The following is a 19,939-nucleotide window of genomic DNA, read 5'->3' as shown; positions in this document are numbered from 1 at the left end:
CTCATCTCACTCAACCCACCCTCTTTCAACCTCTCTGGAACTCTCAACCCCAACATATCAGACTGTCACCTATAGTGGAAACCTTCAAAGGGAACCTTAACACTTACCTCTTCTGGCAAGTCTACAACCTGCAGTAACCCTCAGTCCACTATATCGCTGCACAACCAGCTCTATCCTCATCTACTGTATCCTCACTCACCCCCTGTAGACTGTGAGTCCTCACGGGCAGGGTCCTCTCTCCATCTGTACCAAATGGTGCTTTGTATTGTTCATGAATATTCTACTTGTTTTTATTATGTATATCCCTTTTCACATGTAAATCGCCATGGAATAAATGGCGCTATAATAATAAATAATTCTAAATAATAAAAGGGGACATGACACTAGATTTCACAATGCAAACTGCATGCATTAGTAAATAGATAGACCTGATGCAGGTGTACTTAATTTCAAAATCCATGTCAGAAGGCCCATTCCTTTTTGAATATTTTTTTTCCCTTAAGAGGGATGTACACTCTCAGTAAAGTGGTTCCCAAAGTGTGTGAATACCCAATGAGTTTGTAATTTTATGTAGTTTGTACAATTTGCTGAAAGTAGATATGCCCTTTAAACAAAAATTAGTATTTTATGAGTCCAGCTCTGGTATGACTCATAAAATACTAATTTTCACAACAGGATTGTACAGCAATTGATGTGGTTTTTCAAAGTAAGCGCACCAGCATCATCAGGAGGACTAAGAGATCTGTTTATTATTATATGCAGTTAGTATTGTAAAATACACTTTAAGCATGTAGCAAACTCATCTGCTGCATACAGTTACTTGACTGCACTGTGGCCCTAAAATAGCACAAGGGTATGTTCAAAAGAGCGACGTGCTGGTGATCTGTATCAACAAAGAACACATTGTGTATGAGACAGAGGAAGAGGTAACCAGATATTGTCACAGCAGCAGCGTGTAGCGTATGTGCACAGCCCTCGGAGGGATGTGTGTTCTCACAGCTGCCGTGTGAAACCTCTACTGCATTTATCAAGCCGAATATTTTCTACCACAAAGCTAAGAACTCGGGCCCTGAATAATAGCAAAACCTCTCGCTGCACATGATATAAAACTGGAAGGCAGTAGGACCCAGATCATTGCTGGTTAATCTTGACCACAAGTAGCTGTCAGTAATAGCTTCCGCTTAAAACGTTATACTTGTTTTGTGCTGTAGTGATGTTTACTAACCACACTCTTCGCCTCTCCCCGGTGGTCTCAAGAAACGTATACTTCATGTGACCATATTCACGGTTGGCCTCGCAATGGAGCAGAGAGAAATCATTCAGAGCTATATCAATGGGTATGAAAGAAAAAGAGCAAAAGTCGAAGAGTTTGCCAATGATTTCATGGTAAGATAAAACTTAATGTAGTCATTTTGTAGTTACGTTATTTAGTATGGTTATTTATTTATGTACTTGTTGGTCCAGATACACTTGTAATACTGATAGATCAAGAGGTCAAGACATTGGGAACTGCTCCCTATTCTAGCTGGAATGCTTTCAGAAGAGTTGTAATCTAGTGGTAAGTGAAAAAACACTGAAAGAAGATTGTACCAAGAGTGGTCTTCTATTGGGGTGGTCTTCTCAAGTATATCAGTATGGCCAGTATGCAGAACATATGGCGCAATTTAAAATGTATCCATGAAGTGAGAATGAAAGGTCAATCCAGGATGAGAAAAAAGCAGAATACTATGATACGATATATTTCAGATGCTTATTTTCCTTTGTACTATTGATTTATGAACTAAAAATTGAAATTATGGTAACCCTTTAAAATGCCTCAATCTGTGCTTCACATGTTCAATAGTGAAGTTCATCTTCTAAAGACCAGAGGAAAAGAGGAGTCCGAGCATCAAAAACTAGAGGAGTCAAAGTTAGAACATTGTCGGTATTAATAACAAAATGTAGAACTGGTGGAGGAAAGTTGAACTGGATGGACCTAGGTCTTTTTTCAACCTATGTAACTAGGTAGCTTACCAACTTTCTAGCCCTGCATAGAAAGTCTGCAAATGACCCCCAGGTGGTCAGTGTAGCCTTACCGATCTGCCTAGATGTCTAGACCTTAGTTGTGGTCTTATTGTGTACCTAGTCTGGGTGCTTACCATTTGTTGTGAGTGGGCATTACAAGTTTCCTAAAATTAATTGGCATTGCTCTAGATTCCAGTTGGCAACTATAGACTACATTTTGTGTACTAGATTGATTGGATGGGCTGTTGATCCAAGGATTTATCCTTATATTTACATCTGGGCTCCAGAAACGTCTTCCCTTAACACCTAACAATGACCACAAAGTGTTAATTTTGCCTTCCTTTGGATCATCATTGCTAAATAATGGGTTAAACTACATGGTCTTCTAATGTTTTAAAAATATTTGGCCTATGGCAATAAATTCTATGCTCTTTATCCTTTCATAAGGTTATCTGCAAGTGGAAGTCAAATTTAAATGTACCTAGCTTGTACTATACTGTAATAGTTCAGGAAAGCTAAGATATGTGTACAATTTCTTCTTGCGTAATAAGGTTGCAGATTTACGTAAAAATAAAACTCTTCAGCAAGAGTTGCCAATAGAGTGCTTTTGAAGTTTAGGGGATAGCTTGACTTTCATTCTTAGGCTAGGGTCCCACATTGCGTTTCCACCTGCGTTTCAGGTGCTTTTTTGGTCCGTTTTGAGAAGCACCTTTTTCCTGCCAAAATGCTTGCGTTTCCATTTCCCATTAAAATCACTCGCAAATGTGATTTTTTTCCGACCTCACTTTGCGTTTGTAAACGCATCTGCAAATTTGCATATTTTGTGGCAAAAACAATGCGTTCAAAGAAGCAACATGTCAATTGTTTTTGCCATTTTCGGTCAGTTTTGATAACATTAAAGTCAATGAGAAATGGCAAAAATCAAGAATCCTCCAAATACCTGCGTTTAACCTGCTTTTTTGGTGCAGAAAACATGCATTTGGACTTCAAAAACGCATGTTTTTTGGACATGAACATAATGATTTCATATGTCCCTTTACACACACACATAGTTCGACAAAAAAATTAAAAAAAATATTAATTTATTGCTAATTTTTCGTTAAATATCAAATTAACGCAAAAAATTAATGATATAAATATATTTCCATTATTTTAATTTAAATTATAGATTTGTTTAACTTTTTTCCTTTTTTCATTCTGTTTGACTGCTTAAACTTTATTCAGCAGTGTCTTGATGTTCAAAACGCATCTTTCAAAACGCAAGTGGAAAAGCATGTAAAAAGCGCTGAAAACGCAGCTAAAATGCGGGAAATACATATGCATTTTCAGCGCTAAATTTCAGAAAAAGGCAACTTTGGATAAATCAATTAAGGCAAAAACGTGCGTTCTAAACTGCAAGTAGGAGAACGCAAAGTGGGGCCCTAGCCTTAGGGGTACTTTGCACGCTGCGACATCGCAAGCCGATGCTGCGATGCCGAGCACGATAGTCCCCACCCCCGTCGCAGCTGCGATATCCTTGTGATAGCTGCCGTAGCGAACATTATCGCTACGGCAGCTTCACATGGCCTCACCTGTCCTGGGACGTCGCTCTGGCCGGCGACCCGCCTCCTTATTAAGGGGGCGGGTCGTGCGGCGTCACTGCGACGTCACACGGCAGGCGGCCAATAGGAGTGGAGGGGCGGAGATGAGTGGGATGTAAACATCCCGCCCACCTTCTCCCTTCCGCATAGCCGGCGTGAGCCGCAGGACGCAGGTAGATGTTCCTCGCTCCTGCGGCTTCACACAGCGATGTGTGCTGCTGCTGGAGCGAGGAACAACATTGGACCATCGCGTCAGCGTAATTATGGAATTCGCCGACGCTACACCGATGATACGATTACGACGCTTTTGCGCTCGTTAATCGTATCATCTAGGCTTTACACACTACGATGTCGCCTTCGATGCCGGATGTGCGTCACTTTCAATTTGACCCCACCGACATCACACCTGCGATGTCGTAGTTTGCAAACTACCCCTTAGACCCATTTGTTATTCGTACCTGCAGTTCGCTGATGGTGGCTACCAGGCAGAAGCAAATATTCACCCACAGGTTTCTTATGAAAGTGACTGATAATAACATCATTTTTACTAACTCTGTGCCCCAGCACTTAAGAGGTTAAGCTGGGAGTTCATTTTTTCCCATGACATCAATGTAAAATTGTGTTCAGATATTCCCTCCCATACTCATATGTCAGATGACAGTAATCAGGGCACTAACCCAAACATGAAGAAACCATTATATCCGGAGACGTAGCTGGTGCGCAGATCTGAATTTCCATTAAAGCTGTAGAACAAGAAAGATGGAGCTCTAATAGTTTGATTATAGCTAGCTATGTCTCACACCATTTGAGAAAACAGATTTCACAATACATCCCACGTTTATTTTACCCCATTTTATGTTAACACCTTCATAACAATAAGACACAATAATGTCTGTCTAACCTGACACTTTTAGACTTGACCTAGTGGTCCAGTTTATCTGTGAAGATAGCCTTTGCTTTCTAGCTCCTCTGTCCACACCTTGCTACTGCCGGGCCCAGTCACATACCAGACCCTGCAACCTCATGCAGCAACAAACCTCTTTACCTGTATATCTGAAATATTATACATTTTTATAATTGCTAAATTTACTGGCATACAAGAGGATAAGTAGACAATTATAATGCTATCTGTAATGCACAACCTCTATAAGCAAATTTATAAGGAAAAATGGAGGTCAGGCCATTTTTTTTGTAAAAGAGAAAAAAAGGACTGTTTTCATCACTTGCTTTTCAGTGTGGCATCCGTTTTTCTCTATTGCAATAACAAGAAATTCAAGCATCTTCTACCTATTAAATAGTTGAAAACTGATAGAACCATGTCCTGATCATGACACTATTTATTTGCAGTCTGTAAAAAGACAGATATATGCAAAAAATAGGTATTTGTTTTATCCGTAAAAAATAAAGATAGAAAATATATGTGAAAAATGGTAATTTGAATGAGTGTGTACACTGAAATAAATAGCAAGCATAGAATGTATGTGTGTATATATATATATACAGTTAGGTCCAGAAATATTTGGACAGTGACACAAGTTTTGTTATTTTAGCTGTTTACAAAAACATGTTCAGAAATACAATTATATATATAATATGGGCTGAAAGTGCACACTCCCAGCTGCAATATGAGAGTTTTCACATCCAAATCGGAGAAAGGGTTTAGGAATCATAGCTCTGTAATGCATAGCCTCCTCTTTTTCAAGGGACCAAAAGTAATTGGACAAGGGACTCTAAGGGCTGCAATTAACTCTGAAGGCGTCTCCCTCGTTAACCTGTAATCAATGAAGTAGTTAAAAGGTCTGGGGTTGATTACAGGTGTGTGGTTTTGCATTTGGAAGCTGTTGCTGTGACCAGACAACATGCGGTCTAAGGAACTCTCAATTGAGGTGAAGCAGAACATCCTGAGGCTGAAAAAAAAGAAAAAATCCATCAGAGAGATAGCAGACATGCTTGGAGTAGCAAAATCAGCAGTCGGGTACATTCTGAGAAAAAAGGAATTGACTGGTGAGCTTGGGAACGCAAAAAGGCCTGGGCGTCCACGGATGACAACAGTGGTGGATGATCGCCGCATACTTTCTTTGGTGAAGAAGAACCTGTTCACAATATCAACTGAAGTCCAGAACACTCTCAGTGAAGTAGGTGTATCTGTCTCTAAGTCAACAGTAAAGAGAAGACTCCATGAAAGTAAATACAAAGGGTTCACATCTAGATGCAAACCATTCATCAATTCCAAAAATAGACAGGCCAGAGTTAAATTTGCTGAAAAACACCTCATGAAGCCAGCTCAGTTCTGGAAAAGTATTCTATGGACAGATGAGACAAAGATCAACCTGTACCAGAATGATGGGAAGAAAAAAGTTTGAAGAAGAAAGGGAACGGCACATGATCCAAGGCACACCACATCCTCTGTAAAACATGGTGGAGGCAACGTGATGGCATGGGCTTGCATGGCTTTCAATGGCACTGGGTCACTTGTGTTTATTGATGACATAACAGCAGACAAGAGTAGCCGGATGAATTATGAAGTGTACCGGGATATACTTTCAGCCCAGATTCAGCCAAATGTCGCAAAGTTGATCGGACGGCGCTTCATAGTACAGATGGACAATGACCCCAAGCATACAGCCAAAGCTACACAGGAGTTCATGAGTGCAAAAAAGTGGAACATTCTGCAATGGCCAAGTCAATAACCAGATCTTAACCCAATTGAGCATGCATTTCACTTGCTCAAATCCAGACTTAAGACGGAAAGACCCACAAACAAGCAAGACCTGAAGGCTGCGGCTGTAAAGGCCTGGCAAAGCATTAAGAAGGAGGAAACCCAGCATTTGGTGATGTCCATGGGTTCCAGACTTAAGGCAGTGATTGCCTCCAAAGGATTCACAACAAAATATTGAAAATAAAAATATTTTGTTTGGGTTTGGTTTATTTGTCCAATTACTTTTGACCTCCTAAAATGTGGAGTGTTTGTAAAGAAATGTGTACAATTCCTACAATTTCTATCAGATATTTTTGTTCAAACCTTCAAATTAAACGTTACAATCTGCACTTGAATTCTGTTGTAGAGATTTCATTTCAAATCCAATGTGGTGGCATGCAGAGCCCAACTCGCGAAAATTGTGTCACTGTCCAAATATTTCTGGACCTAACTGTATATATTCAGTGGCTGAAATAAGCATTGGACACATCACTAATTTTCTAATTTTTTTATGGAACTATATTTCTAAGGGTACTATTGACGTGACTTTCTCACCAGTTGTCAGTAACAACTGCTCCAATCCACACAGGCAAATAAATCAAACCACAGATGTTCATAAATTACATTATGTGTAATAATAAGAAATTACTTAGGGAAAATGTATTGAGCAAATGAAAAATGAGAGGTGCAAAAAGCCATGAAAAGTCATGATACCAGCAGAAATCCATTAGTAATTAAAAAGCAATTGTACCACTTAATTAAAAATATCAGCTGGTTCAAGTGACTTTTAAAAATGTGTCTCAGTACCAAGATGCCACACAAGAAACATCTCATGATGGGAAAAAACAGGGAGCTGTTTCAAGATCTTTGCAACATTATTGTTTCAAAACATATTGATGGCATTGGTTACAGAAGAATTTCTAAACTACTTCAAGTTTCAGTGAGCACAGTTGGTGCTATAATCTGAAAAAGGAAGTAGCATCACTTCACCATAAACTGGCCATGACTAGGTGTTCCAGGCTTGTTTTCACCCAGACCTGTACAGAGCTACAGAAAGACATGGTATCAGAAGGTACAATTGTTTCAAAGAAACAATAAGGAATGCACTCAACCTTCACAACCTGTATGCTTGGTCACCAAGCAAAACTCCATTACTGAACAAAAAAACATGTTCTAGTTCATTTAAAGTTTGCTCAAAAACATTTAGACAAGTCTGTGAAATACCAGAATAATATAGTCTGGTCATATGAAACACAAATTGAACTCTTCGGATGCCGTAATACACACCATGTTTGGAGGCCAAAAGACACTGCATATCACCACTGGCAAACTTTATATAATTGACGGACGGTTGAATAGACAAATATACTGAGATATTCTTGATAAAAATCTGCTAACATCTACCAGGATGATGAAGATGAAGCAAGGATGAACATTTCAGCGAAACAATGACTTCAAACACACAGCCCTAGGAACTCTCAATTAGTTATAGAAAAAAAACTAAAGCTGCTAGAATGACCCAGCCAATCACTGTAATCTGAATCCAATAGAAAATTTATGGAAGAAACTAAAGCTCAGAGTTCATAGAAGGAGCCCAAGGAACCTTCAGGATTTAAAGAGTGTTTGTGTGGAAGCCAAGCCAAAAATCACACCTGAGCAATGCATGTGACTAGTTTCTCAATACAGAAGGCGTCATTAAACTGTCAATACAAACAATGGCTTTTGTACAAAGCATTAAATAAATTTCAGTAATCGTGTCCAATACTTTTCCCTGTGTCATTTCTCATGATTATGCAAACTTAATTTATGGACTTCTATGGTTTGATATCTTTGCCTGTGTGGATTGATGGGTTGTTACTAACATCTGGTGAGAAATTCTTGTCAATAGCACCTTTAGAAATACAGTATATGTACTTAGAAAATCGGTGACTTGTTCAATATTTATTTCACCCACTGTAGGTTAGATTGGTTCTCCTGTTGGGGGCCAAAATGTATTAGCCACTGCGGAGAAATGCTGCAAACGGCTTGGTATGAATGCTGTACAAGACTAAGTTCCCACAATGAATTTTGGGTTTGAGTTTGTGACGCTGCATATTTTCATTGCACAAAAAATGCAGTATCTTACAGATCCAGTAAAGCAGGTGGGATTTATAGACATTCCCATGACCACTGTGCTTAATTTTTGGGACTGCACAAACTGAGCTGCAATCCATTTTTGAAATCTGGAACATGTTAATTTCTTTTGTGAGTGCGCTGAGTTTTATGTGCAAATTTTCCCCTTATAATTGGAGAGAAAGTTTATAAAAATACATGTTTTTTTATGGCGTTTTGACAGTGAAAATACACCAAAAAGGCATGTAATCCCCACATGACTTTATGAATAAGGTTTTGTCAAAGGCAAATACCAGGAAGTAGCTTAAAATGACATCCCAAAAGAAGACAAAAAGCATGCTAATAATGCATGCAAAAATACACAATGAAAAAGCGCAAGTAACCTAACTTAGCTAATAGCTGCAGAAATACTGCAGGAAAGTAGTCGAATACTGAGTTTGGTAAAAAGTTCAGAATACATTCTAATTTAGGAATATTTGAATGATGGTTAGTATATTTGATTGAAAGGAATTAATCATCATTCAAGTTAAGACCGAAAACGAGAGGTCAATTTAGACAAAAAAAATCAGTACACAAAGTCCTCATAAGGCCAATAAAGGAGAGGCCAACTTAGTCCATTTGGATGGGGCGATTTGGGGCTGCTTCCTAGCGCTTAGAGACTATATACAAGTTGATGAGTGTTATATTATATACCCAGGCTGCCGTATACTGATCAGAACAGAATGATCGGTAACACAATAATCCAATGTTATTTAAACAGGAGAACATATAGGGAAACTCATGACCCATATAATCAATTAGAGTATAACAAAACTCCAGAAGATATCCAATTTTTGGTAAAATATCAAAATTCTTTATTATACACAAAGACTAAAATCTTACACCAAAAAACACAAGACAATAGTAAGGTAATAGTAGTATAAATTAGGGAGCAGGGTGTTCCAGATATAAATATCTGTTAAATGCAGGTCAAGACAGGGAATCACTGCACAAAGTGCAGAAAGTATTGAAGGTGGGTGCTGGAGAGATGACTGCATGCAGCTAATAGAATTATTTTACAAGGCAGTGGGATTCCAAATAGAAAGAACCCCAATCATATGCTAATATATAATGCCCAGTGCATTCACTGCATGGAGTGACAATCTCCAGCATCACACATCATACACATTAGATAAATAGCAAGTGCTTACCCATTTTGACCGCAAGATACAGATAACAAACGCGCCCCAACGCGTTTCGTGGTCTTCCTCGGGGGGCTGCGACCCGAGGAAGACCAAGAAATGCGTTGGGGCGAATTTGTTATCTGTATCTTGCGGTCAAAATGGGTAAGCACTTGATATGTATCTGTGTATGATGTGTGATGCTGGAGATTGTCACTCCATGCAGTGAATGCACTGGGCATTATATATTAGCATATGATTGGGGTTCTTTCTATTTGGAATCCCACTGCCTTGTAAAATAATTCTATTAGCTGCATGCAGTGATCTCTCCAGCACCCACCTTCAATACTTTCTGCACTTTGTGCAGTGATTCCCTGTCTTGACCTGCATTTAACAGATATCTATATCTGGAACACCCTGCTCCCTAATTTATACTACTATTACCTTACTATTGTCTTGTGTTTTTTGGTGTAAGATTTTAGTCTTTGTGTATAATAAAGAATTTTGATATTTTACCAAAAATTGGATATCTTCTGGAGTTTGTTTGTACTCTAATTGATTATATGGGTCATGAGTTTCCCTATATGTTCTCCTGTTTAAATAATTATAGTGCTGGGACAGACCTTTAAATTTGATAATGAAGGTGATCCTAAGTGTCCTATCTTGTTTTTTAATAATCCAATGTTGCTGATAACAATGATTTTGATACCAGAATAAATGATTCAATGACTCAAAGAATGAATACTGTGCTTATTTGTCGAGGTGATCGGTGGCAAGTTTACACGGGCCGATAATTGGAAATAAATGTTCTTGTCAGCTCAATAGATGAACCTTTAGGCCATGTTAAAGAAGTTGTCCAGTTACTAAAACTGATTTTTTTTTTCTGATAAATCTTGCTAATATGTGCCCCTCAACACATCTATTATGTTTTTTCAGCAAAATTACCTTTTATTGTGCACTAGCAGCACATGCTCATTGCTGGCTCCAGCTCTGATGGGGTTAATCTCTCCTCTGACTTCCTGTGTTCAGTTCCTACAAGTCCCAGAATTCTTTGTGGCTCTAGGGCGGTGTCTAGCTTATCTAACACACCCACTGTGTCTAATACACCCACTCTGCTCTCCGACCAAACCCTCCTCCCTGTCTCTTCCCAGTGGATGTGCACTGAGAGCAATCACACAGAGACAGCAGCAGCTCTACACAGCCAGGGGAAGAAAGTGTGTGTGTGCGCGTATATACAGTGTATGTGTATGTGTGCGCGTGTATACAGTGTGTGTGCGTATATACAGTGTGTGTGCGTATATACAGTGTGTGTGTGCGTATATACAGTGTGTGTGTATATATATACAGTGTGTGTGTGTGAGTGTGTATGTGTATGTCATACTCACCTGTCTGCAGGGTCCCGGTGCCATGCCTGCTTCCAGCCCCTGTCTCGGTACCGCCGCTTCGGCTGTGTGCAGTCTCCCCGGGGCACGTACGAAGCTTGCAGGACCTGGCGGTGGATCACCTGATGCAGTCACCTGACACATCAGCTGATCGATTCTCGCGGTATCGCCGGCTTTTTCGCGCCCGGCCGGCTATCAGCTGATCCTGCCGTCAGGGGACTTCATCAACTGATTACCGGCAGCTCCTGCAGTGATGGGCCAGGATCAGACTCCGCTGCAGGAGCTGCCGGTAATCAGCACATAAGTGAGTATGTATTGATTTATTTTTTTTGCACTGATGCATCAGCTGATTGTATAATCGGCTTTTATACAATCAGCTGATGTATGATGTGATTCACATCCTTTAACCTGACACATCATCTGATCGCTTTGCCTTCCAGCAAACCGATCAGATGATATTGGATCCGGATTGGACGGCGCGGGACCCTAACCCAGGATTACTGCGGAGGGGGGTTTATTTCAATAAAGATGGAATCACTAATTGTGTTGTGTTTTATTTCTAATAAAAATATTTTTCTGTGTGTTGTTTTTTTATCATTACTAGAAATTCATGGTGGACATGTCTAATATTGGCGTGACACCATGAATTTCGGGCTTAGGGCTAGCTGATAATATACAGCTAGCCCTAACTCCATTATTACCCAGCTAGCCACCCGGCATCAGGGCAGCTGCAAGAGTTGGATACAGCGCCAGAAGATGGCGCTTCTATGAAAGCGACATTTTCTGGGGTGGCTGCGGACTGCAATTCGCAGTGGGGGTGCCCAGAAAGCTTGGGCACCCTTCACTGTGGATTCCAATCCCCAGCTGCCTAGTTGTACCCGGCTGGACACCAAAATAAGGCGAAGCTCACGTCATTTTTTTTTAAAATTATTTCATGAAATTCATGAAATAATTAAAAAAAAAAGGGCTTCTCTATATTTTTGGTTCCCAGCCGGGTACAAATAGGCAGCTGGGGGTTGGGGGCAGCCCGTACCTGCCTGCTGTACCCGGCTAGCATACAAAAATATGGCGAAGCTTATGTAATTTTTTTTTTCTTTTTGGGTAAAAAACTGCATACAGTCCTGGATGGAGGATGCTGAGCCTTGTAGTTCTGCAGCTTCTGTCTGCTCTCCTGCATACACTAGTGAATGGAGGATGCTGAGCCTTGTAGTCCTGCAGCTGCTGTCTGCTCTCCTGCATACACTAGTGAATGGAGGATGCTGAGCCTTGTAGTCCTGCAGCTGCTGTCTGCTCTCCTGCATACACTAGTGAATGGAGGATGCTGAGCCAAGTAGTTCTGCAGCTGCTGTCTGCTCTCCTGGATACACTAGTGAATGGAGGATGCTGAGCCTTGTAGTTCTGCAGCTGCTGTCTGCTCTCCTGCATACACTAGTGAATGGAGGATGCTGAGCCTTGTAGTTCTGCAGCTGCTGTCTGCTGTCCTGCATACAATGAACATTTTGAATAAGGAAATGACATCAGACCTTTTTTTTTTTTCATCAACAATCTTTAATGGCATTGTGCACTGATTAAAAACGCAGTGAGCAAAAACGCAGCAAAAAACTCACCAAATCGCGGCAAAAACGTGACATGCAGCACCGCAGATGACAGAGCAGAGCAAGTTGGTGACATGCTCTGCTCTGACACATAGTGTGCTGCATGTCACTGTATCCACTCTGGGACTTGTTGTGCAGGTGACCGGATGATACATGTCACTAACTTGCTCCACTCTGTGACTTCTGCTGCATTGTTCCAACTGTATACACTCTCACATGAACAAGTCTCAGAGTGGGGCAGTTATTGACATGTATCATCCGGTCACCTGCACAACAAGTCCCAGAGTGGAGACAGATAGTGACATGCAGCCCACTATGTGTCACAGCAGAGCATGTCACTGTCTCCACTCAGGGACTTGTTGTGCAGGTGACCGGATGCTACATGTCACTGTCTCCACTCTGGGACTTGTTGTGCAGGTGACCGGATGATACATGTCACTAACTTCCCCACTCTGTGATTTCTGCTGCATAGTACCAACTGTATACACTCTCACCTGCACAACAAGTCCCAGAGTGGAGACAGTTAGTGACATGTAGCATCCGGTCACCTGCACAACAAGTCCCAGAGTGGAGACAGATAGTGACATGCAGCACACTATGTGTCAGAGCAGAGCATGTCACTGTCTCCACTCAGGGACTTGTTGTGCAGGTGACCGGATGCTACATGTCACTAACTGTCTCCACTCTGGGACTTTTTGTGCAGGTGAGAATGTATACAGTTGGTACTATGCAGCAGAAATCACAGAGTGGGGCAGTTAGTGACATGTATCATCCGGTCACCTGCACAATAAGTCCCAGAGTGGAGACAGTTAGTGACATATAGCACACTATGTGTCAGAGCAGAGCATGACATTGTCTCCACTTTGGGACTTGTTGTGCAGGTGACCGGATGATACATGTCACTAACTGCCCCACTCTGTGATTTATGCTGCATAGTACCAACTGTATACACTCTCACCTGCACAACAAGTCCCAGAGTGAAGACAGATAGTGACATATAGCACACTATGTGTCAGAGCAGAGCATGTCACTGTCTCCACTCTGGGACTAGTTGTGCAGGTGACCGGATGCTACATGTCACCAACTGTCTCCACTCTGTGACTTGTGGTGCAGGTGACAGAGTGCAGACAGTTGGTCCCATGCAGCAGGACAGATGGCAGAGCACAGCGGTAACATGCCTGTCAGTGTCTTGCTGCTGGGAGGAGCAGATGATCACACTGCCCGACACCGGCCGCTCTCCTAACATCGCAGCAGAGCGGGCGGGTGGACAGTGTGAGCACATACTTACGTGCAGGGGGGGATTCAGCTGAAGAACCCCCCCCGTACTGCACACTGGCGCCCCATGCCTCAGCATCTGCAGGACGCCGGCTCCACACTGACGTCCTCCGGATCCTCCCCTCAATACTGGGCTGTGATGTGCGGTAGTCACCGCCCACAGCCCTGTCACTCAGTGTGAGTGGTGCCAGCCTCCTCTGACGTACCCGTCTTGTTTGAGAGCCCGGAAATGCCGGGACGTCAGAGGATGCTGGCGGCCACAGCTCCAGGGGGTCATGTGACCGGCACTGAGCGTGCAGGATAGCGCCGCTCAGTGCCAGAACTGGAAACAGAAGACAATGGAGAAAACGCCTAGAAAGGTAAGTAGAACTCCTACAGAAAATAAAAAAATGGGTGAACCACCCCTTTAACACCTAGTATAAATACTGCATTATTCCTGCTGCTTTTTAACTGCATGTTGTACGAAGTAGTCCGCACCACAATATGCAATAACAATCTTCTCTGAGTATTGCGTTTTTGCTGCCTTTTATTTTTTATTTTATTTTTAAGTATTTTTTTTTCTTCATAATACAACTGCATTTATTAAATTCTTTTTCTGGTTCTATATAGTGAAACAAAATAAAAAAAACAAATACAAATCAATGTCTTGAGACGCACAGCGGGCAGGAGTTTTCATGAAATCACACTTTGCTTATATTGGTTTTACCGGCATTTGACATATAATACCTCGGCTCCTTGACTTAGATGCAGGCTCAGGAACCGAGTGTGCATCTTTGCAGGCGGAATATGGCTGTATTATTCCGCCATCATCTGCCTCTAACAGCCAAGAATAAGAGGGACTACGCCTTTGGCTGCTAACCTGTTAAATGCCGCTGTCAATCTGTGACAGAGGCATTTACAGCGTTCATCCCGAGGAATGTGCTGTTCTAACAGCCCATCAATGCACACAAGATGCCATCATGCTGTGTTGTGATGACAGCTGTGGATCTGCTGCAGACCTCAATGCCTGTCATGATGGCATTCTTGTGAAAGCTAGCCTGTAGCTGGCATTCTAGGGAGACGTGATTTTTACTATATACAGAAATACTGTGGTATTTGATACTATTGCAGATTCAAGTCCCTGAAGAGAATTAACAAATGCTAAAAAGGAATTTAAAAAAAAATCTATGAAAAAAATAACTAAACAAAATGTTTGGTGAATAAAAAAACTAAACAAAAGCGGCATCAGCGCGTTAGGCCTTTTTCACTCGTCTGTGCATTTAACGCACGTGTGTGATGGTCCGCGGGGCAGGTCAATATGTAAGGGTGGTTTTACACGCTTCGAGATCGCTAGCCGATACTAGCGATGGCGAGCGTGATAGCACCCGCCCCTATCATTATGCCGATATGTGAAGATCGCTGCCGTAGCGAACATTATTGCTACGGCAGCGTCACACGTACTTACCTGCTCGGCGACGTCGCTGTGACCGGCGAACCGCCTCCTTTCTAAGGGGGCGGTTCGCTCGGCGTCACAGCGACGTCTTTAAGCGGCTGCCCAATCAAAGCGGAGGGGCGGAGATGAGCAGGACGAACGAACATCCCGCCCACCTTCTTCCTTCCTCATTGCTGGCGTGTGGCAGGTAAGGAGAGGTTCCTCGTTCCTGCGACGTCACACATAGCGATGTGTGCTGCCGCAAGGACAAGGATCAACTTCGCCCAAGCGACAGCAGCGATAATTGGGAGAGGACCCCCATGTCAACGAGGAGCGATTTTGGGCGTTTTTGCAACGATCCAAAATCGCTCCTAGGAGTCACACACGAGATCGCTACAGCGGCCGGATGTGCGTCACAAAATCCATGACCCTAACGAGATCACTGTAGCGATCTCGTAGCGTGTAAAGCCCGCTTTAGTCCATATGTCTGTGTGTATGTTCTCGGTGTGCTATTCGTGTGCTATTTGTGTGACATCTGGATAGGACACGCACAACATGAAGTCGTATACTCACCTGTCTCCGGCGCTGCTGTCTCTGCCACTGGTGTTACTTCTGGGTTTACAGTCAGTGCAGTGAATATTCATGAGCATAATGAGCGAGACCTGGAAGCAACCGATCTGTAAATGGCTAAGGCTGGTTTAACATATTTTGCTGGAATCCGGATCCGGCACAAATGCAGTACATTTACATTAATTTACAATGGAAGCGCGAAACCATGCAGACACATGCTTCATACACAACTGCATGTGTCCGCATGGTGTCAGGCTTCCATTGTAAATGAATGTAACTGTACTGCATTTGTGCCAGATCTGGCTTCTGGCAAAATACGAGAGATGTGAAACCGGCGTAAATGAGAAAAACAATCAGAAGACCAGAATTGAGCATTTTCAATTGCCACAAAAGGTGGAAAGAAACTGCAATTGGAGGTGATAAAAATATCCTATCTACCCCAAATCGGTGTCAATAAAAATTTTGGCTCACGACACAAAAAGTAAGCCTTCACACAGCTCCATAACCCAAAAATTAAAAATGGTACACTTAGAAGCCAAATTAAAAATGATGACACAAGCAAACGTTATTTAAAAAGAAAGTATGTTTGGTATCGCCATAATCATATTGTCCTGGAGAATCGAATTGCCAGGTAGTTTTCACTATATAATGAATACTGAACATATATATGTAAAAAATAAAAGTATTGCGGAATTGTGTTAAAAAAAGCTTTTCACTGCACTTGGAATTTTTTTCCTGTTCTCCAATACAATACATATGAAAAAAGATGATGACATTCAAAAATATAACTTGCCCTACAAAAAACAAGCCCTCAAACGGCTATGTCGACTGAAAAATAAACATGTTATGGCTCTTAAAGGAAGGGAAGGAAAAAAGAAAAACGCATAAATGCAGGGATTAAGCACAGCAGGTTCTATGTCCCAAAATGCAGCAAATTAGTGTGAACATGGCCTTAGGTTAGGTCCTGGAATACCCCTTTAAGTTATGTTGGGGAAGTTTATTCTAAGCTGTTCCCTAATACAATGTTAGTAGTAGCAACTGGATAATAAGTTAAGGGATACAGGAAATTACAAATGCCCATTGCTATCTTTCTATATAACAGATCCACATCTTAGCATCTACAGTGCTGTGCACTCAACGTGCACAAATTTTAGAATTACCCCCCGACACACACACACACACACACGCGCATACACACACACTTGCACTTATACACAGCAATAAAATCTCTTTATAAGATCATAGGAACCTCATAAGTCATTTCTGTAACCATCATTTATGGAAATTGTTAACCATATACCAACATTAAATAGTGAATGTTCAAGACAGAAATAAAGCCTTTAGTACCAAGACATTCAAGGTCAAAAAATGTACTTTTTAGTTCGTTTCACCATTTTAGATTTTATAGCTGGATGAGGCTGTGCATTTTTATGGTTGGTCTTAGCTTTGACCTTGCAGTGTTCACTGTGTGATAAAAATGACGTTAACTTTCTGCGGATCAGTATAATTACGGTGACACCAAATTTATATATATTTTATATATATATATATATATCTATATATATATTGAGATATACTGTATTTGTATATACGGTATATTTTTTTTTATTCTAGTTTTTATTGGTGTTCTTTTCAGGTTCATATGACTTATTGATTGATTTTCATTCCAAAATAATAATGACAAAGGGACGTGTATAAAACCAAAAATATAACCCTTTAAAAGTCAGCCTTTATTTAGTTTAAGTTTATAAAAATCACCCAATGTAAATCATATCAATATACAAAAAATAGAAGAAAAAGGGAGGAGGGTATAGTGTTCACCCTAATGAATTCACCTCCCTCCTGTCCTCTACCTGCCGCGGAGGTCGGCACTCTAGGCCTGATGCGAATATGGCGCCCCCACTCAGCGGCGGCTGTCCCTATGGAAGCCCTAATAGTCCCTCACAACAGTGATGAAATTAAGGGACAGATAGGTAGGGTATGCTTACTGTAGTGGACAGAATATAAAAGACACTCAAATACCCCTCAACTTATGCAGATATTGACTGTTGGATGGGAACGAGTCCACAGTAAACCACAATTGGGACCTCATAACGTTCTCCAAACCAACAAGGGGTCAGACCATATAGATAGAAATGTCTGATACCCCAGCAAGACTACCTCCGGTTGCTACCCCCTGTCCTTAATATTAATAAATATAGACAAGGGAGCTACCACAATATTAGCAATCAATGGAAAAGTGCATATGATTCAGGAACCAAAGTGCTACTATAGTATAATGCACATAAACCCATTCACATTGCACACAATTAGGTACAGCTGTCCTCTAAGGTGTAAATGCCCATCTCATAAAGTGCTAATGCATAAAGTGCAGCGAGGTTAATAGCAGCCTGTGCATAAGATTAAAGAGCCAAGGTGCTACTGCAGTCTAATGCACATAGTCCCAGTCACACTTCATATACTGAGGTACAGCTGTCCTCTAAAGTGCAAATGCTTATTAAATAAAGTGCCAATACATAAGATACAGTGGAGTTGATAGCAGCCAAACATAAGAGGTAGTTAATAACACTTATCGTATGCCTGAGGCAAATTTGAGGCATCATTGAGACGCACATGTGACCTCCATACGATAAGTGTTATTAACTACCTCTTATGTTTGGCTGCTATCAACTCCACTGTATCTTATGTATTGGCACTTTATTTAATAAGCATTTGCACTTTAGAGGACAGCTGTACCTCAGTATATGAAGTGTGACTGGGACTATGTGCATTAGACTGCAGTAGCACCTTGGCTCTTTAATCTTATGCACAGGCTGCTATTAACCTCGCTGCACTTTATGCATTAGCACTTTATGAGATGGGCATTTACACCTTAGAGGACAGCTGTACCTAATCGTGTGCAATGTGAATGGGTTTATGTGCATTATACTATAGTAGCACTTTGGTTCCTGAATCATATGCACTTTGCACTATTCCATTGATTGCTAATATTGTGGTAGCTCCCTTGTCTATATTTATTAATATTAAGGATAGGGGGTAGCAACCGGAGGTAATCTTGCTGGGGTATCAGACATTTCTATCTATATGGTCTGACCCCTTGTTGGTTTGGAGAACGTTATAAGGTCCCAATTGTGGTTTACTGTGGACTCGTTCCCATCCAACAGTCAATATCTGCATAAGTTGAGGGGTATTTGAGTGTCTTTTATATTCTGTCCACTACAGTAAGCATACCCTACCTATCTGTCCCTTAATTTCATCACTGTTGTGAGGGACTATTAGGGCTTCCATAGGGACAGCCGCCGCTGAGTGGGGGCGCCATATTCGCATCAGGCCTAGGGTGCCGACCTCCGCGGCAGGTAGAGGACAGGAGGGAGGTGAATTCATTAGGGTGAACACTATAGCCTCCTCCCTTTTTCTTCTATTTTTTGTATATTGATGTGATTTACATTGGGTGATTTTTATAAACGTAAACTAAATAAAGGCTGACTTTTAAAGGGTTATATTCTTGGTTGATTTTCATTCCACATTATTCAGAGAGTGAGGTACTTTAAAAAGCAATTTAGCCTTGATTTTTTATGCTTTTGAAATAAAGCAAAAGGATCTCATTTGTCGGTAAGTGCCGCTCTTTTTCCGTAGGAGAATCTATTTTAGGATTTGAACTAAATAGTTTTTTAATGCTGAGGCTGAAATTACGTATTTCTGTACTAAGAGTACTGGTACTGAAAATAAATTTTTTTGTTACAGATAGTAAATATGTTTATTTTATTTTCCTCATTGAATTGTATTAGCGACGGATTGTGCCTGATGCCCTTGCATTGCATTCGTCGTGCACCGAATCCGGCAAAATTTCTGTGTCCGGCTGCCGGAAAGGATGCAGCATTCAGTGTTTTTTGGCTGCGGCAAAAAAACGCCCCGCGCCGTATCCGGCGCCATGCGGCTTGTTATGTAATGACAGGCTATGTGCGCCTGATCCTGGGGCATCCGGCAAATGATGGAAATAGGGGCCGGATCCTTTTTTTTACAACTGAGCATGCCCAGAAGAGGTAGAAATGATTTTCTGGTCAGAAAATCAATCTCTCTCTCTCGTCGGTCTCTTTCTCGTCGGTCTCTCTGGTTGTTCTCTCTCTCGTCGGTTGGTCTCTCTTGTTGATC

The 19,939-nt window shown here is 41.4% G+C and overlaps 1 protein-coding gene across 1 annotated transcript in view; it reads left to right on the top strand.

Annotated features, from left to right (window-relative positions):
- The first annotated feature begins 1,069 nt into the window (after positions 1-1,069).
- PTPN22 (protein tyrosine phosphatase non-receptor type 22) overlaps positions 1,070-19,939 on the top strand; it is a 202,840-nt gene continuing 183,970 nt past the window's right edge. Inside the window, exon 1 of the mRNA XM_075335601.1 lies at positions 1,070-1,386. Within this exon, the coding sequence (XP_075191716.1) occupies positions 1,300-1,386 (87 nt within the window). The 5' untranslated portion in view covers positions 1,070-1,299. The remainder of the gene's footprint in view (positions 1,387-19,939) is intronic.

Source organism: Anomaloglossus baeobatrachus, chromosome 2, assembly GCF_048569485.1.
Source record: "Anomaloglossus baeobatrachus isolate aAnoBae1 chromosome 2, aAnoBae1.hap1, whole genome shotgun sequence".
NCBI lineage: Eukaryota > Metazoa > Chordata > Amphibia > Anura > Aromobatidae > Anomaloglossus > Anomaloglossus baeobatrachus.
The sequence above is the reverse complement of the archived record's forward strand: the minus strand, read 5'-3'. Positions and strand labels throughout refer to the sequence as shown.